Source organism: Lentinula edodes (genome assembly GCF_021015755.1).
Source record: "Lentinula edodes strain Le(Bin) 0899 ss11 chromosome Unknown C8R40scaffold_42, whole genome shotgun sequence".
Classification (NCBI taxonomy): Eukaryota; Fungi; Basidiomycota; class Agaricomycetes; order Agaricales; family Omphalotaceae; genus Lentinula; species Lentinula edodes.
Genome location: NW_025764348.1, coordinates 240,390 through 258,149, shown reverse-complemented (window position 1 = coordinate 258,149; position 17,760 = coordinate 240,390). Strand labels below are relative to the sequence as shown.

The following is a 17,760-nucleotide window of genomic DNA, read 5'->3' as shown; positions in this document are numbered from 1 at the left end:
GTCCAGAATATTTTTACAGTGTTTTCTGTGTCATCGACGAGCATTCAACTCTCATCGTCGTTGTCTTCTGCAGCAATCACGACAATGGCAGGCTCAGTAGCCTCTCACCAACTACCATCAACACCAACACCTTCTCTTTCTAATTTATCTTTGTCTCTCCAACGTAATCATTCCACTAATCCAATCGACCTTACCGGCGACGACGAGGATGAGGACGACGATATTGATCAGTATATCATACCAAGAGCTCATAAACGTATTCGCGTAGATGGAAACATATCGCGAACTGGCTCTAATTCTGTTACGCTCGCGTCGCGTTCCCCCTCACTTGCTTCCGCATCTTCTTCCATGTCTTCCATGTCTTCATTCCCTTCTGCGCCTCAAATTCCTCTCAGAAACACCCTTGATATGCGTCCAAGCTTATTCACAAATCCACAACCTCCTCGGCATACTCCAGCACCCCCAGAAATGTATAAGCCTCCGTTTGCTGGACCTTCCAATTCAGCTGCCTTTTTTCCTCCTCGGGCGCCAGCACCAATGCACCCTCAGCCTTCTGAATACCGTCCTTCCCTCAAACCATCGGGTAGCAATGTCATAGATCTCACAGGATCACCTTCGCCTCCTCCCCCTGCTCTCCCGCCGCCACCACCTCCTCAGCAGTATCTTTTCCAGAATGGGAACCATCTGCCTCCAGACTTGGATGCCAGAACAGCTATATGTATAGGCCAACTCTCAGCTACAGCCCTTGTTCTTTATCCTGTCCCTTACATCGTTCAAGAACCTGGCTCAATGGAACCTTCCTGGGTTCCAGTCAGGTAAGGATGATATCTGACGGCTGAGAGATTACTTATTGACATTACGAAATTTAGGCTTCAGTATGAACACAACCCGTCGAAGATTGAGGGCTCTGAAACGATTCACATTAAGATTCCGACTAATATTCCTGCCACCGGTGTTTGCGATTCATTTGGAGTTGTCGAGCAGAAAGTTGCTACAAATCTAGGTGGGCTGTTGGGGAAAGGCTTGATTAGGATAGAGGCCAAAGTGCGGAAAGGTCCACCTAATGTACGTTCTTTCATCGCTTTCTGCACTGTAGAGTCTGAACAGGACATTAGCTTCCAATCTTACCTCTTCAAATGATCGTTTTCACCCCAAAAGGGAATATTCACGTCGTTGGACCATTTATGTATCAGAATAATCTACTGTTAGATCATCCTACCCCTCCGTATGATCTTCAGAAATACGGGCCTCTCTTTTACTTGAATCCTCATAATCCCCCGCCCGGCGGCCACAATCAAATTCTGCACGCCAATAATAGGCTTTACTCTTCAAATAATGCTTCGCGATGGACATCGTCTCAGGTATCTGCAAAGAGTGTGGAAGTGCAGAGAAGTCAGGTCGATGAAGTTTTCAAGAGTATAAAAGGCGGTGATCAGTTGCCTGAGACTGAACCGGGTCAGAACATTATCCTGTGTCATCTTTCGGTCGCTCATTCTCTTCATTAGCACCCGAAATAGCGACAACACTGTATCCACACCAGAAAAAAGCGCTTACGTTCTTGCTAGAAAGGGAACGAGAAACACCCGGTCAAAATGGCACCTTTTCTTCTCTTTGGCGACGACACAAGACTGGGATGAATGGTCGGGATTTTTGGGTGCATGCGGTGACTGAGAAGGAAATGTTCGAGGAACCCCAGGAGGCGAAGGGTGCCATTCTTGCGGACGATGTATGTCAGAACATCATGATTGTGTTTTACATGTTAATCTTTTCGTAGATGGGATTGGGTAAAACTATCACTTGCGTCTCGCTTATAGCTGCCACTCTCGTAACTTCGAAGGCCTTTGCTTCCACCTCTGTTGAACAAATTGAATCTGCACATGCCCTAAGTCAACAACAGGACATTCCTGATCCTTCTTCCTTTGCAGATAGCGTTTGGGGGATGCCTGATCCAGCAGTGTCTTCAGCCAAGGCGAAAGCCAAAATTCAGAGGATGCAAGAAAAGATGGCCTCAGAATTTGTTCGTGCCTCCCGTATCAAGATCAAAAGTCGGGCCACGCTCATCATATGTCCCCTTTCAACTGTTGCTAACTGGGAAGACCAATTCAAAGATCACTGGAAGGGCGAAGTATTTGTCATTGGTGGCGCAGGCGGCTGTACTCCTGCAATGTCATCTTCCCAATGCTCGTCAACACCAGGATCTTCTTCAGCGCAGCCAATGGCTCTTCTCGGCGATGTAAAGATGAACAAGAAATTAGGTCGTACACGAGAAGGCACATCCTTACGCGTCTATATATATCACGGAAATGCTCGCCGACCTGATCCAACTTTTCTGGCAGATTTTGATGCTGTCATCACAACTTATGCCACGCTTGCCTCGGAATATTCGAAACAGTCCCGTAGCATAGCCAGCGCAGAGGCTGACGAGGAAGAGGAGGAGAGTGATGCTGACGGAGCAGGTGGAGTCGAGGTGGATGCGAATGGCAATGAAATACTCAGACTTCCCAAGCCGAAGAAGGGTACAAAGCGAAAAAAACCCACTGTTCTCCATTCCAGTGAGGCCACTAGCGCACTACAGAGTATACATTGGTTCAGAGTGGTCTTGGATGAAGCGCAGTGCGTCCGTTGCCTCAAACTCTTGACTAACAAGTTTGACTTTTTTGTCCATTCAGTTGTATTAAAGAAACCGGAACAGTCGCCAGTCGAGCTTCTTGCGATCTGGTAGCCGATCGGAGATTATGTCTGACGGGAACGCCTGTTCAGAATAAGCTTGACGACGTCTATGCACTCATCAAATTCCTTCGCTTAAAGCCGCTGGATGACAAAAACGTATGGACCGAGTGGATTGGGTCACCGGTCAAATTTGCTCAGCCTATAGGCGTCGCTCGCCTTCAAATGGTCATGAAGTGCATCACCCTTCGGCGAACCAAGGAATCAACGACCGAAGATGGCAAACGTATCCTCTCTCTGCCTCCCCGCCGTGACGAACTCCGATTCCTCAAATTTGATCCTCAGGAGCAGGCCATTTATAATCAATTCTTCAACGAGTCGAAAGCCGAATTCACTGAAATGTCGGACAAAAATGAGGTCATGAAGAATTACGTTGGTATCCTACAGAAGATTTTACGACTTCGGCAGATTTGTGATCATTTTGAATTGGTCGAGGGCAAGGGATTGACATCAGAAGACCAGACCCTTGCTTCTATGCAGGAAACTGTCGCTGCGATCGAGAGAGATGGGCTCACCCCCGCATATGCACAGGTGATATTCGGGTTCCTTCGTGAAGCAGGTATGACACAATGTGTCGAATGTAGCGCGGAGCTTTCTACTGTTGGTGAAAACCAAGGAGAGGATGATACTCCGAGTGCACCCAAGCGGTCGAAAAAGTCGAAGAATTCCTCTTCCCGGGCTTCTACTCGTGCTAATAGTCCCACACTTCCAAAGGCCGTCCTTACTCGTTGTCAACATCTTTTCTGTATCGCCTGTTATCGACAATGTGTACACCCGGGTTGGCCCGAAGTATTCTACCCCACCGCGCAGTCCGTCTCCGCTTGCCCCGCTTGTCAAACAGCCCTGCAGCCTTCAGATGCGCTCGAAGTGAAATCCGAGTCACTGGAGGGGCTGAAGAAGAAGTCAGCCAAACGCGAAAAGCGACAAAAGGGTCAATCACTCCCGTTTACCCCTTCAACCAAGGTCCGAGCGCTATTAGGAGATCTCGTTCAATTTTCAAAGGCCAACCCATATTCTGCTAATTACGATCCCGACTCGATTGACATACAGATGACTGATGAGAAAGGGAATCAACTCGATGATGGTGTCGTGAAGACGGTTGTCTTGTAGGTTCAGCCATGTGTCATCAAGGTGTTTGGCTGACCTTCATCTATTACATAGCTCTCAGTGGACTTCCATGCTTGACAAGTAAGTGACTCTGATGTGTGTATCTTATCCCACTCATTTATATCTGTCAGAGTCGAGGACGCACTAGAGGCTGCGGGAATTCGTTACGATCGCTTAGACGGCACGATGAAACGAGATGATCGTTCTCGAGCGATGGATGCCCTCAAACACGAACCAAGCTGTGAAGTTCTGTTAGTCAGCTTGAAGGCAGGCGGCGTAGGTTTGAATCTCACTTCCGCCCAAAGAGTCTATCTCATGGATCCTTATTGGTGAGCTTTTTGTAACGACCTTTTTAGTTGATATACTCACTGTAACGCAGGAATCCTGCCGTCGAAAACCAAGCTGTTGACCGGATCGTAAGTTGTCTGGTACATACCTTCCATACCTGGTGCTCATCGATTGTGTAGCACCGACTTGGTCAAACCCGCCCTGTCACAACGGTGAAACTTATTATCGAGAATTCCATTGAAGATCGTCTTTTGGCAGTACAAAAGAAGAAGACTGCCTTGGCTAACATGACATTGGGTCATAGTATGAGTAAAGCAGACATGACGGCTCGCCGTTTGGAAGAGCTCCAGGAGCTTTTCAAGGACTGAAATATATATACTAGTCTATCGATTAGAATATTCGTAGAATTATTACTTGGCACATATCATATATTTTTGTTCTGATATTCCCCGAGGGGGGTATTCGTATATACATAAACTGTTGTATTTTAAGTAGCTCAGCTCATTACGTTACCATAATGTTTCGAATACTTATGCAGGTTTTCTTCAGACTGTTCATGTTAGAGTGACTCTTCCACTTTTGGCGCTTTCTTTCTTCTTCCTCATAAGCATAGCCCAGTCCAGCAGTAAAGGTACTGTAGATACACCCACTGGAAATTCCAGAGTACTCATACATGAAATCACAAATGTCATTCAATGGTATCGAATAATGGATGAGCTCGGCCAAAGCGCTTCATAGCAAGTCCAAATTCGGTGAAAACTAGATATATTACATGACGTGACGTACATATCTACGATACAGATATAGGGGTATCTATGATAGAAAGACATACAGTAGATATGTACATGATCGAATCTGACCGAATCCTCTACCAAATTTGAGGGGCCGGCGGCAGATAGTCGGCTGGAAGCAGAAATGCATCCATCCCGTTTTGCGAGAATGAACTTCCACCTAATGTCTGGTCAGACATCCAAACAGGAAGTTGTTCATTCGCAGTGGTTTCGAATCCTCGCCAAATGTTGTCAGCGTCCGCGGGTTGTAGGTGGGGTTGAATGTGTTGTTGTTGTAGTTGTAGTTGTTGCTGCTGCTGTTGCATCTGGGAGTGGTTCACAGGGAGAGCATTTTCTCCAAAATGGGTATCATATACAGGTGAATAGACCTGAGCACCCTGGATAGAGCTGCTGCTACTACTGCTGTGTTCCATGATGTTGGGATTCCTGTGTGGTTCTCGGGAAGCTGTCGGTGACCGTGACGCGGACGCAGATTTCCTTTTCTTAAATCTCTTCAGCATAACTTGAAGGGTCAAAGCGTATCGTTTTCCCGGTACTAGAAAGGAATTGAAGCAATAGTTCGCTATTCATAAACTGAAACAACCTACTCTCAGCCATGAGATTCGCAAGACGCTCAACTTGATTCTTGATGTCATACATGTCGCACTCGTTTGGGCTATGAAGTCGTTAGCTAAGCGTTGCCTATTCAAGAAATAATACTGACAACAATCGAGCTAATCTCAGCAAGAACGAAGCAGCAAATGTGGCAGTTGCGTGGGTATAATGTACCGCTACAAGGAATCGTCAGCGAGATTACTTGAGACCAAAAAGGCGAGCTGACCATATTTCATACCCTCACGGTAGGCGGGAGAGTTTACTGTTATATCCAAACCTTGACGGGCAATTTGTATTGACCGTATAGCCAATTCTCTTTGTATTTGTGGCATTCTTTGAACATCCTCCGGACCGTTGATACCACGTAGAGCAGTAGCGTTATGGAATAGTTCGGCATGAAATTGCTGTATTTGAAGACTTTGTCGGTAAAATGCTACAGGACATTGAGTGTCAAACAAACGCCACATAAAAGCTACAATCCTACCAGCGTCCTCATACTTCTGCGAAAAGGCATGGTCCCATGTCGCAAACCAAGTTCGAAACGAAGCATCAGCCTTTTTTAATTCATCAAAATCTGAATCCTTGACTGGTTCGTCGAAAGATGAAAGTGCATTGTGAACTCGTTCACGTAGCGTGATCAACTCAACAGTCGATACAAGCCTCATATCATCCTCAATAGCGAGAGGATGCTGTAGCAACAAGCGGCAGTGCCGTATACTCTCATCGTCTTTTAGAATAGCAGGCCGACCAGTGCCATAAGACAGTCTTAAAAAAGCCTCTCAGGGCAAGAACTTGAGATAAGCGGAATTTATACTTACTGATGTTCAAACAGGTAAAGGCAGAACCACGTTCGTGAAGCAATGACCAGGTCTCTGTCATCTTCACTGGTCTTTTTGAGGTTGATGCGACGCAGGAGCCGAGGCCAGGCTTTGTGCAGTGCTGTGGTATACTCGTGAGAACATGATCCTTGCAGAATGGAAACAGGTCCGGTCTTACACAGTTCCATAGCCATTCTCACCGCATGGCCTCCAGATAACCATCCTAAAAAGGACATCGCAGATAAGTGTACAATCCATACAAGTAGTATCAGTACTACTCCCCATTATCGGACCATCCTGAAACAAGGATCATGGCCTGAACAGCCTCGACACGAGTAACGGGCGCAAATAAGGTGGCACAAGAGATTGCTTGGACTTCTTCTAAACAGCGTTTGTGCGTTTCTCCCGCTTTCCCTGCGACATAGGATGTGTATGAGTTCAGGACCCGATGGACATTCCGTACTTACCTCCACCATCTCGCACCCGGGCAGCGACCATACATATGCAATTCACAGCAAAGGGCGAACGCTCATGGAGAGCGTCGTAAGTGTCCACCTTAAAGTCAAACACAGGCCTGACGGGAATCAGTGATGTTGAAAACAATTAATGAATGATGAATTATATCACAAGAAAGTGTTCGATCCGTGGTAGAAGCTAGAGATGGGCTGAATTGAGATAAAGTTTAGAGGCGCAAAGATTCGGGAACGCACATGCGAAAAAGTTCCCGAGCTTCCGCTGAAGAGAGGTTAGAATGAGTGCTCTCGATGACTTTTATCTTGACTGACCTTCGGAAATGATTTTCTTGGTGACAACTTCAAACAAAGGTAGTTAGTGGCATTACGGGTCTGGGCTGTGGAATGCGTACCGTCAGGAAAGGTCATGCCGCGAGGATTCTTGTGGCGTAATTTCCTCCGCTTTGTTGGTCGAATCTGTCGTTCAGGTGTCGGCGTACGAGCTCGACTTTGCGGTTCACTACTGTCGCCGTTTTCCTACCCGAAGTCGTAGTCAGAGATATCTAAATTTGGAACACTTAATTACTTACTTTTGCGGCTCGCTCACTGGCTACATCCGCTAAACCTCGAAGAACTTCCCAGGGAGCAACAAGACCTGAAGCCGGCAATTCGCCGTTCTCATCGTCGTCAATGTCTGAGGAATCAGCACTAGTGACATTTGAGGTACTCGGAGCTTGTCGTTTATTAGAGCCTCCTTGTCGTCCGACTCTGGCCTGCTCCTCAGGAGGTCCTTGAAAGCGGACCGAAGACTGAGGATGTAGAGTCTGTAAACTTGAGAAAGGAGGTAGGACAGGCCCTCCTTGTTGTGGTACTGACGGCGGTTGTGGTTGTGGTTGTGATTGTTGTTGTTGTTGGTAGTTCCCATTTGGATATTGGTGAGGGTATTGAGGACCGTTCTGATGGTAATCCACAGGTGAAGATTGGGATGCTTGAGACGGATAGGTAGCGATCGGAGGCCGCGAAGGCCGCGAGGAAGATGACTGATTCATAGGATGGGCAGCATAACCAGGGACAGGAGAAGGTTGCATGTCGGAAACATGAGTATGAGCAGTCGGGGGAGAAGTTATTGGTGGCGAATTGACGCTTGGTGACTGATGGTGAAAGGAGGGCGGATACGCGGACGGAGACCGATTCTGGAAGGAGGCACCACGCAACGAAGCCTGGATATCAGCTAGAGTATTCAGGATGGAAGTTTGAGTGTTCCGAATCTCAACAACATGTGTTTCAAGGCTACGGATGCGCCTGGGAAACACCGACGAGTGAATTCCGATTTTGGGCAGGCTCAGCCAATGAGAGCACTCACTCTAAACCTGCTTCCCCGGTCAGAGTGGCCTCCCTCGACGGCTTCTCGAATAAGCATTCCAGTCCAGCGTTTCGACAACGTTTGCAAGGTGGGTTATCAGCCCCTTCGCAGCGCATCTTCTGTTTCCTGCAGGCATTCTGTTTAAAAACGTCAAGATGAAGAAGACACGACTTTAGCAGAGCCACCAACACAGGCACCTGGAAAATGTGACGGAATTGAGAAATATAGACATCGTAAGGGAGAAAATTTTTGGACGAACGTGGAACTCTATTCAAAGTCTTCACAACAGGTTTCACGTCGCGCGGCTTGTCATCTTCTTGTTGTTGCAGCATTGAGGGGCCCTGAGCCGAATTCATTCTGGATGGTCGAAGAAGAATGCAAGGGAGAGGGCGTCCAGGTGATGACAGTCAGATTGTAAATGAAAGAGGAAACGAAAACAAGCAAAATCATAAGAATCGGACAAATACTCACAAGCGGACTTCCTTTGTAGTAACTCTTTCACGCGTATCATCATTCATACACATATCCATGTATTCAAGGAGTAACTTCTTTTCCGCTCTACTGACAGCAAAGAAACATAATCAATATCGATTATCTACTTTCTGTGGAAAAATCCGGGGTAATGAAGGGAAATGGAAGCAAATTGTTGAGAAATCGGCGGAATCAGCTGAACTTCACGACAGAATTTTCTGTGCAGGAAGAAATAGTCATCGATACTAGAATACTGTACTAGAGTTTAGGGACTGTCTAGGAAAGAATCATCTGAGAACCCACCTAAGTTGAGGCGGCTCGAAGTTCTTAGCTTGTTATGTAATAACCCCACTTGGCCTTCGGGGGACCAGGGTCGCCGATCGCGCTAAATGCTTACGTGACATTCCGTTAAAAGCTGTACTGTCTGTTTTCCTTCCTACGCAAATGTTCTCGATATTCTTTTCAGTGCTCTGGTAACTATATCGCTTGCGGAACCCAATACTATTGCTAACTTCATTTGTAGTTCTTGGTTCGCGTTCTTTCTACCGTAGGATATCAAATATGACATTCAGAACTGGTAGACCTACTGACACGCAATAGATGCTATGCCACGTACAAAACCCTTTCACAAAGGCCAACTATAGAGGCCGATGTGCAGAAATGGTGCATGTACTGGTCGGTCGTGGGCGCATTTGTCGGCTTTGAACATGTTGCTGGATGGCTCGTTAGCTGGTGCGTTGCTTATGACTCCTGTCTATTCTAGTCGTAGACCAAGCATTTTCCAGGTTGCCCTTCTACTGGGAAATCAAGACGGTCTTTCTACTCTTCCTGTCGCTCCCCCAGATCCAGGTAATAATTACACAATGCACTCGTGAACACTCCTCGCGATCTCACTCCTAACCCAGGGATCCACCTTCGTTTACAATTCTTACATGCAACCCTTCTTCGCCAAGAACGAGAGAGAAATCGACGCGGGTATCGTCTCCATACAGAGCAATGTTCTCTCATTTGTTCAGTCTCGTCTCTATGCGTTGTGGGAACTACTCTGGAGCGTTTTGAGTAAGACTCCAGTTAGCCAAGGTAATATCAATGGCGTTCAGCAGACACAACCCGCTGCACCTGGAATATCTCTTGATTCTGCCATGGGTCTGTTCAAGACTTATGGCCCTTCCTTGTTGAACTCCCTGAAGCCTGCTGCTACTCCTAATGGCTCTGCACCCACTCCACCTTCTTTCACTCCTACAACCTCCAGTTCTTCAGTATCTACGATGTCTGCTCAAAGTGGAACTCCATTGAACGAGGGCCCTCATCCACCCTTCCCTGAGCCTGTTCACATGTCTTAGGAAATATAGACCGAGAATGTATGTACCTTCTTTATCGTTAGTTTGAAAGGAGACGAATACTATCTTTATACATAACAATGTGTCCCAAGAGCTCAATGCATAATTTATGGTAGACATACTATTTCATCAGGCACGATGCCTTCTGAAAGCGGCCTCCACGTCTCCAGGTCCATACTCCAACGAAACTCCACTGTCAGGATAACATTGTGAAATCCTCTTCATGAATAACTCGGTGATTCTTAACAGTTCTTCCTCACACGCTTTCCACGCACCCACCATGACTGTACCTGGAGCGATGCCGCCACCTTGTTCAGTACCAGGTGTTTGTAGATCAGAAGCCTCTGTGAAATGCTTCTCGACGCGCTTGAAAAGATTATCGACAACTTTGCGGATATCTTTGGCGTTAAACTCTTTCACCACCTTCTTGAGTGATGATCGATTGTAATTGTTATTGGTAGAGATTTCGCTTGGGGCCGTGGTCTTCAGTAGACGCTCCACACCCTCAAAGTAATCCTAAGAATATTTCTTGTCAAACAAGATTAAAGTTCGAACGGGAAATACAAACTTACAATAATCTTTGCAAACGGCCGGCGGAGAATGATCTTCACGTATGCATTCAAATTTTCGTCGTAAATGGCTTCCGCCTTTCTGACGAAACTCGCTACGGAGCCAATCTCCATCTGCGAAGTTTCCGCCACAAAATGATGCATATTTTCTGAGGAATGAAAAGATATGAGTGTGAAGCTAAACTTAATGTCTGACTTCGCACCGATGAGGATGACATGATAGTTAAGTTGTCCCTTATCCTCTCCTTCACCTTCCATCTTGGCCATTTGCTTCAAAGATTCAAACATCGTATTGACAATTCTTTCGTAGGCAGCATCAACGTTCATGCGAATTTCAAGACCATCGGCACCAATCAACTGCGACTCGATACGCGCAATATACACGGGGAAGCGTTTCACAAATGGTGCAACACCTTTTCGCTTTTTACTTGTGATTTTGGTCTGCTCGACGATTTGGATTTGTTCGTTCTGCAAGGCGGGTTATCAATCGATCGTTATCATACTATAGGTGGAGAGTAAAGCATACGATGTGACGATCAAACTGTGCTTTGAGACGAGTGTGTTGCCTCCCAACAACATTGAGAAGTACGCTGTCGTTCCGCTCGTCCGCGTCAGCCAGGAATCGCTCCAAGGTAACTATCAACCCCACGAGTTGCCTTCGAGAGAAAAAGATTGAGCGACAAATGGATTGCGTATATTGTGACTTACATGCTATCTTTTGCGAGGGCGCTATCTAACCAGGATTTTAACTCCGCTGGTAAGAAACCGAAAATGAGATCCATGGCTCCTCGAAGTAACTTCATTGTAGAGGCACTTAATCCATTGTTTCGCGTTGCTTGTCTTCGGAAATAATTGTCCAGATTCATGTAGTCCGCATATGTTAAAGCAGCGTCATTAATTTGGAGAAAGTCAGTGAGAAATTCGTCTTCGTGGTATATTAGCGGTGCAATCTGTTCTAACACTAACGCCAAGACCTATACACAGTTATATGAAGGATCAAACTCAAGAGTAAAACAGATATACCTCTGATGCGGCCAGGTCGCCATTGGCGTTTTTGTCCTTGTCCTTGTTCCGCGCGTCCAAAGGCGAACGAATGATGGTCCCTGCTCTTCGCATGCCGGATGGTTTGGCATTTGGAGCAGCAGGTGTAGTTGAAAGACCTTGGACAAGTGCGTTAGCTGCTTTCTGATGGATTCGGGAACACGCATACTTTGCTCAGAGGAATCTTCTGATGATCTTTTGACATATGCAAGGTATGCCGAAAACACCGCCTTCATCTGTGCGCCATGCAATGAGCTTGCAGCTGAAAAGTATGCCTTCGATATTGAATGCTCAGGTTCGCAAAAAAAAATAATCCAAGATAGATATCTCACCGCACATAATTTTCCATAAACAGCTTCATCCATCTCCTTGAGATATAACAGTAAGCCAGAGTAACGTCCTGCATATTCCTCGAATTCGGTATGAGGGACTATCATGGGCTTTCCATTTCGATCCTTCTTTACACCGTCAAAATCACCGAGTAACATCTTTGACTGCGCGGTAAACATTATTGTCAGATAATCGAATATACGCTTGCAGAATTGCGCGTTATGTGTCCTATACTCTTGCAAGCGTTCCATGGTGGCAGCCATATCTATACAACCTCGAATCAATAACTGACAGATTCTACAAAACGCGTACATTACCTGTGTCTCGTCCAGCTAGGAGAGCTCTATACAGATGAGAAGCAGCCTCTTCCAGATCAGCGATTTTGTCCGGTTTCTCTAGGGAGCCCTGTGTTAAAACGAGTAAAGTTTCTGTATCAACTTGCACTGTTTGCTATTGCGAAGGTTCAATCAGTCTGTACAAACAGAGAGCGAAGAAGTCGCACCAGAAGATTCTCCAGCTCTGCAAGAAGAGCGCGTTGATTTTGAGTTTGTACTTGAAGACCACGATTCTGGGATTGAATGTAGGAAATATCATCACCGACAGCCTAAATCATACATACTATGAGTTTCAACACTAGATGTCAGACAGAGCACTTCACGTTCAAGTGAATTTTGTATGATGATACGAGGGTGCCAATATTGTCCAGTTCAGCAATGGCCCTATCCATATACTGGAGTACAAGGGCTATCCGATCGTCTGATTCCAGGAATGAATGAATGTTGGCCTGAACGAAACAACAAGTTAGGATACTGAATAGTAAGAAAATTTGGATTTAATGACCTTTTCCAGCGCCATGAGTTCATCCAGCAGTCGCGCTTCCATCAAGGCCGCAGCACCTCTAGCAGTTTTCCGCCCGATGACATCATCACTAGCCATCTCATAACCCTCGAGCATCTCCTCAAAATTTGACATTGTCGCTTGATTATTCTCCTCCTCTCCATCGATTTCACTGAGACCAGCAATGAGGCGATCTATGAGAGCCTGATTGGCGGGATCGAAGAACGATATACGGGCGTTCTGATCACGTCGAGCTACATCTGTCAATACAGTGGCTGCCCGGGTTGGTTGTTTCCGGGAACGTACGGAGGGTTGTGGTGAGGGTTGACCTGAACGAGATGGGGTGGGTACAGCGGACGACACAGAGAGACTGTCATTTAGAGACAGTTGACTTCGTGCGGACACCATCGTGTCCTCCGTCGTAGTCCTTGTAATTACTGGTTGATTGGAAGGTGCGTTGTAATTATTGGAAGGTCTTGAAGTGCCATTAATAGAGTGACCAGGGTCACCAGCAGGGATCCGAGAAGCCAAACCATTAGCTGCAAGAGTGGAGTCCGCGTTTGAAGGTCGACGAGCACGCCCAGAGGCCGATTGAGTCGGTGATGGTGCTCGATTTCGCGTAGGGCGACCAGATGATGTGCCATGACTGCGAGTAGATGCAGCTGGGGAAGAAGGACGGGAAAGAGCGCCATTTCGGGAGGGCGGCGCAGGGGAAGGGACACGTTCTGAGTCCAGGCGACGGTCTTCTCGAGGCTGCGGCTTCGCCACAGTTGGTTTCATCGGAGAAACAGAGGGAGACGGTGCTCGTGCGGTACTACTCAAATAATCACTCTGTATCCGCTGTCTTCCTGCTAAATGTGAAGTTTGAGACGATGTGACTCGACTTAATCGAGCAAGAACGACGCACAAGCAACACTATCCCCAAGTCCGTCCAGTCGTAGCGGTGCAGATCCACCTGTCACTATATGGAATAGTTGAATCATCGCTTTAATGAAAGCATCTTGATCTTGCTGGCTTTCGGTTTGCCATCGATACGTTCTAGATAATGTGATGTTGAAAGCGAGTGGCTGTCTATCTTTTTAGAATCAAATTTCAAGTCAGAGTTGAGGAGCTTACGCCAATGACAGATATTGCTCGAAGTTCTGCAAGCCCCCAAGTTTTACCAACGGAAAAGGTACCGTTCGTGTTTAGTTTAGACTTGTGAATGAAACCTGTTCCATTGCTAGCCTCTATATAGTACCGATGACATGGTAAAGACATAAAACAACGAGTGATAGCACGAACATACGAGAGAGTAGAATATATCTTGGCTTCCTGCCTCCTCCTTCAGGACCAGCGTCTTCCCAAATCTTGACATGAGAGACATATGTTTCTTCCAGAGAACCAGCTGCATTTCGTCTTGAGAAAACAGAATCAATGATTCGTTGTTTCTGATCGCTCATGGTGGTAGAAAGCAGCTGTCGGTATGTCGCTGTGTTTGCCAACAGGGTTTAGGTATTACCTGGGTATTACCATAATTGACTACCGGACATAGCGGCCCGAGAAATATGTACATCCGCATCCCTGGACAAGAGTCTTTGTTTTCTTTCAAAGAAGGTCTTGTTCTTTTCGAGCATGTAATTCGTGAAACGCCCTTTCCGAGGAATACCTCCTTCATCTACAACGATCTGATGCTGGGCGTACAGGAAGTACAATACGGGAATAGCCGGGTATTTGACAAAAAGGGCTTTGCTGTATTCGGTATTTATTAGCTTCCTCTACGCCAGCTTCTCTCTTTACCTCTGTTCTCTCTCTTACGTCCAAGCGCTAGCCGCTGTATAATATCCACACTCTTGTCGACGACCTGATAACCTATATCATTACGAATAATCCTTCTCCCTAATGTCGTCAATCCCACAGTCGTTTCTTGCCACTCCCAGTCCCAGTGACGCCGAAAATATCCACCAACTGAATCCTCTAGAGTTGTTGGCACAAGTAGCCGCTGACTCACAACGTCTCGACACTCCTTTAACAACTCATACTCCAAACGCCACCCCTCACGAGCCTCGTACACCAGCTCGTTCATCTAAACGTCTCAGCAGCCGTAGATCCGCCTCTTTAACCCCATCAGACTCAGATTCTAGTACCGCATCACGCTGTTCTATGTCTCCCACACCCACACTTGTGGACCGCAGCGACGGCTCCCCCGTTTCGTGGAAGGCTAGAAAAACTTGCCATCGATCGCCAAAGGTCACTGAAGCTCAAAAATGTGCGCGCGCTGCCAAGGAGCCTCGCCGAAAAGAGGTTCTCGCTCGCGCGCTCCGTATAAGAACTGTTGAGAATTCGCCTGTGAACGAGCAACAGTACCGAGTACTGTGAGTCTCTACGTGTGTCATTTCTCTCCGTTCTGTTTCTTAATCGCTCTTTCTTAGCCGTATGGTATATGACGAGATCACTAAGTATCCGAAGGACCACTGGATCGCGATTGTAGCCGTAATCATTCACCGGTACGTCGTATTACACTGCGTCGCATCTGTTGCGCTTCCATGGTTGTTGATTCCATTCTTTCAGGTCTTTCGCTCAAGTCAAACATTGGTTCTCAAACGAACGCCAGAAAAACAAATCTGGAGAGACAATGGACTGGCACAACGAGCTTGGTGAAAAAATACGAGTCAGACCCATGGCCATCGAATTGTGCGAGCAATGGTCGGACGAATTCTTTGAGAACGTGGTAATGGTGTACAACTTCAAATCACTCAAACTTCTACAGTGGGTGGAATAAATCGCTTCGCTCTCTATTTCGATCTTGCAATTTCTTCCTGTCGCTCTTTACATCTTGATTCTATGTAGGTAGATTATTTTCCCTTTAGTTATTAAAAGTGTACTGCTGTTCATTGTTTTGCATAATTCTGGTATCTCTCGTATCACTCTTCATTTGTGTATACCATAATCTTCCTTCGAGTATATAAATGTGGCTAATGGAATTGGAATGTACAGTATAGTTATGATCATGGATCTGATTCATGATGTCAAGGTGAAACTGGCTGGGTTTCTAAAGCTTGATATTGTCGTCGATACCATCCAAGGAATTTGGAAGAATCAAAAAAAGACCGATGGTTGCTAACGTGTTGCACTTCGCCATTACTTAGAACTCGGTATTGACGCCCTCTCCACTCCACCGTGTTTCCAAAAATGGCTAACATGAAGATCGGCAGAGCTAGCATCTCTCTAGCTACCCAACCTGCTAAGAATTCCCATTTGATTGATTGTGGCAAAGGATGCCCCGCCAAAGAAGTATAAACGTCGAGGTCGACAATCAGCAACATGAAAAAATGTACAAGGATGCAGAGCCAGCGAGGGAGTCCAAAAAAATACTTCAGACTTGAACTGCCGATGGCGACGAGTACGATCGACTCCGTAAACGGTTCAACTAAAGTAGCGGCAAAGACCATGTTCTTACGCACGCGTATCCATCGTATTCGTCTTTGAACGTAATCACGTAGCGACATGTTACCGACGACATTGCGGGCCACATCGCAGGAGAGATCATGGCGTAGTCCTAATTCGTGCCATAGGGCGCTTGCGATCATGTTGTCTTCAGCGAGGAATCGGCCGAAAGCAGGTAGACCACATAAACCATCCTGTTTGGCGTTCGGCTCAGTTGATGTGATAGGTTTCAAGGAGCCATTGACGCGTTCGAGATCTGACCGCCGGTAGAGATTGGATTTGCCTACAACACATGATTCGATGGCGACTGTGTTGATGGCTAAGTACATCTTGGCGTGGTTCGTGTTTAGGAATGCTTCGTCAATCCTTGAACCTACTCTAGACTCGGTGGAAAACGCGAAAGGAACGTGATGGACGAGGGCAACACGTTTACCAGATTTTGTGGGGGCCTGTAGCGCGTCTACTGCGCGAGCAAGGGTTCCAGAATGGACCGTGACATTGGAGTCAAGCACCCAAAGTATGTCATTCGCCGCAGAACGGTATCCGCCCATGAGATTATTCACTTTGGGATTTACACCGACATTTTCTTGACCTACGACCATATGAGGCAGTGTAAACATGAGAAAGGGTTGCGCGACTCACCAATAAGGACTTTTGCATTGACATTGGGATATTTTGCTATTAGTTCCCTGACCAGTGGAAGAGCCTGGTCGTCTTCTTCGGCAACACACAGCAATATCTCGAAATTTGGATATTCCTGAATGAAGGTAGACTCTAAATTCTCGTAAAGATTCGTGTCCAAGCCCTTCAAGGGACGTAAGATAGAGACGCCAGGCACAGCGGTCCTAGTAGCTGACGAGAGAGGGGAACGAGGCCTTAACCTGTATCGATTGCGACTTGAGAGACTCTTAGGGTCAGTTGGACGAAAATATTGCAGAAACGTGACATACGCAGCCCAAGTACCCAGCAGCCAGATAGTCCATAGCGCCACAAACCAGATCAGACCCAAGGATGCAAAGAAAGTATTGAGATCATGGTAGTCTTCAGAATTGAACGAGATAGAGACCATGATGGTCGTCAGAATCGTGGTCCATAGGAATTTGAAATTTAACCTGGACCGATGGAACTATATACATAGGAGAGTCCGGCCAGCACAATGCCGGCCGCTTTCCAAGGAGCAATGTGTCCGGCCCTTAAGGCCTTAACTGTTAACACACCTTGTTAATATTTTCTTCACTCATCAATCTAGTCATCGTGGATTCTGGCTTGCGAGCTTACTTCATGTGTAAAAGCGGCCAACACAAAGCCACACAGCCCGACAACTGGATAGGACTGGGCACAGGTCTCTCTCTTTATGGTTCCCATCACTCAGAAGCAGAGGGTCAATTCAGCCACTTTCAAGTTCACCCAAAATACGCGAAGATTTCAAGATTTGCTGGTAAAGTTCGTTCATGAAACCCTTCTGCACCCCAAGAGTCCGTTACGAACAAAATATTCTATACATAAGTTTGGCCCTACGCTTCCAACCTACTGACTTCCGGACGTCCAAGAAAGATAAAAACAAGCAACAAACGATGTACCTCAATCCCGTGTTCCTCAGTCTTTG

The 17,760-nt window shown here is 46.5% G+C and overlaps 6 protein-coding genes across 6 annotated transcripts; 3 read left to right on the top strand and 3 right to left on the bottom strand.

The window, feature by feature from the left end:
* Positions 1-468: 468 nt before the first annotated feature.
* Positions 469-4,490, top strand: C8R40DRAFT_1056272 (SNF2 family N-terminal domain-containing protein; the record flags this gene model as incomplete). Its single annotated transcript, XM_046225069.1, has 10 exons — positions 469-815; positions 870-1,065; positions 1,116-1,455; positions 1,506-1,726; positions 1,775-2,613; positions 2,670-3,833; positions 3,889-3,915; positions 3,966-4,163; positions 4,214-4,250; positions 4,302-4,490. 10 exons carry the CDS (start codon positions 469-471, stop codon positions 4,488-4,490), a joined length of 3,558 nt encoding a protein of 1,185 aa, XP_046081881.1.
* Positions 4,491-4,822: 332 nt separating this feature from the next.
* On the bottom strand, positions 4,823-8,900 carry C8R40DRAFT_1125143 (uncharacterized protein). Its single transcript, XM_046228965.1, has 17 exons — positions 8,400-8,900; positions 8,330-8,337; positions 8,141-8,277; positions 7,368-8,079; positions 7,191-7,314; positions 7,111-7,137; positions 7,036-7,060; positions 6,953-6,979; positions 6,793-6,899; positions 6,608-6,739; positions 6,504-6,548; positions 6,326-6,446; positions 5,992-6,272; positions 5,734-5,940; positions 5,617-5,683; positions 5,501-5,568; positions 4,823-5,448 (listed from the first exon to the last, which is right to left on the bottom strand). The coding sequence occupies exons 1-17, from the start codon at positions 8,494-8,496 to the stop codon at positions 4,991-4,993; spliced, it is 2,643 nt and encodes an 880-aa protein (XP_046081880.1). The 5' UTR covers positions 8,497-8,900; the 3' UTR covers positions 4,823-4,990.
* A 131-nt stretch (positions 8,901-9,031) lies between these two features.
* C8R40DRAFT_1125135 (TB2/DP1, HVA22 family-domain-containing protein) lies at positions 9,032-10,009 on the top strand. The gene is made up of 5 exons (XM_046228964.1): positions 9,032-9,084; positions 9,135-9,158; positions 9,212-9,343; positions 9,397-9,460; positions 9,517-10,009. The coding sequence occupies exons 1-5, from the start codon at positions 9,056-9,058 to the stop codon at positions 9,952-9,954; spliced, it is 687 nt and encodes a 228-aa protein (XP_046081879.1). The 5' UTR covers positions 9,032-9,055; the 3' UTR covers positions 9,955-10,009.
* A 71-nt stretch (positions 10,010-10,080) lies between these two features.
* C8R40DRAFT_1056177 (exocyst complex component Sec3-domain-containing protein) lies at positions 10,081-14,170 on the bottom strand (the record flags this gene model as incomplete). Its single annotated transcript, XM_046225063.1, has 15 exons — positions 10,081-10,467; positions 10,524-10,669; positions 10,724-10,988; positions 11,047-11,176; positions 11,229-11,494; positions 11,544-11,680; positions 11,725-11,836; positions 11,894-12,156; positions 12,209-12,341; positions 12,394-12,495; positions 12,550-12,675; positions 12,732-13,576; positions 13,645-13,795; positions 13,845-13,957; positions 14,017-14,170. 15 exons carry the CDS (start codon positions 14,168-14,170, stop codon positions 10,081-10,083), a joined length of 3,330 nt encoding a protein of 1,109 aa, XP_046081878.1.
* Positions 14,171-14,609: 439 nt separating this feature from the next.
* C8R40DRAFT_1175292 (uncharacterized protein) lies at positions 14,610-15,489 on the top strand (the record flags this gene model as incomplete). The annotated part of the gene is made up of 3 exons (XM_046232306.1): positions 14,610-15,082; positions 15,140-15,214; positions 15,279-15,489. 3 exons carry the CDS (start codon positions 14,610-14,612, stop codon positions 15,487-15,489), a joined length of 759 nt encoding a protein of 252 aa, XP_046081877.1.
* A 247-nt stretch (positions 15,490-15,736) lies between these two features.
* C8R40DRAFT_1175291 (glycosyltransferase like family 2-domain-containing protein) lies at positions 15,737-17,223 on the bottom strand (the record flags this gene model as incomplete). Its single annotated transcript, XM_046232305.1, has 3 exons — positions 15,737-16,746; positions 16,797-17,035; positions 17,105-17,223. 3 exons carry the CDS (start codon positions 17,221-17,223, stop codon positions 15,737-15,739), a joined length of 1,368 nt encoding a protein of 455 aa, XP_046081876.1.
* Positions 17,224-17,760: the final 537 nt, after the last annotated feature.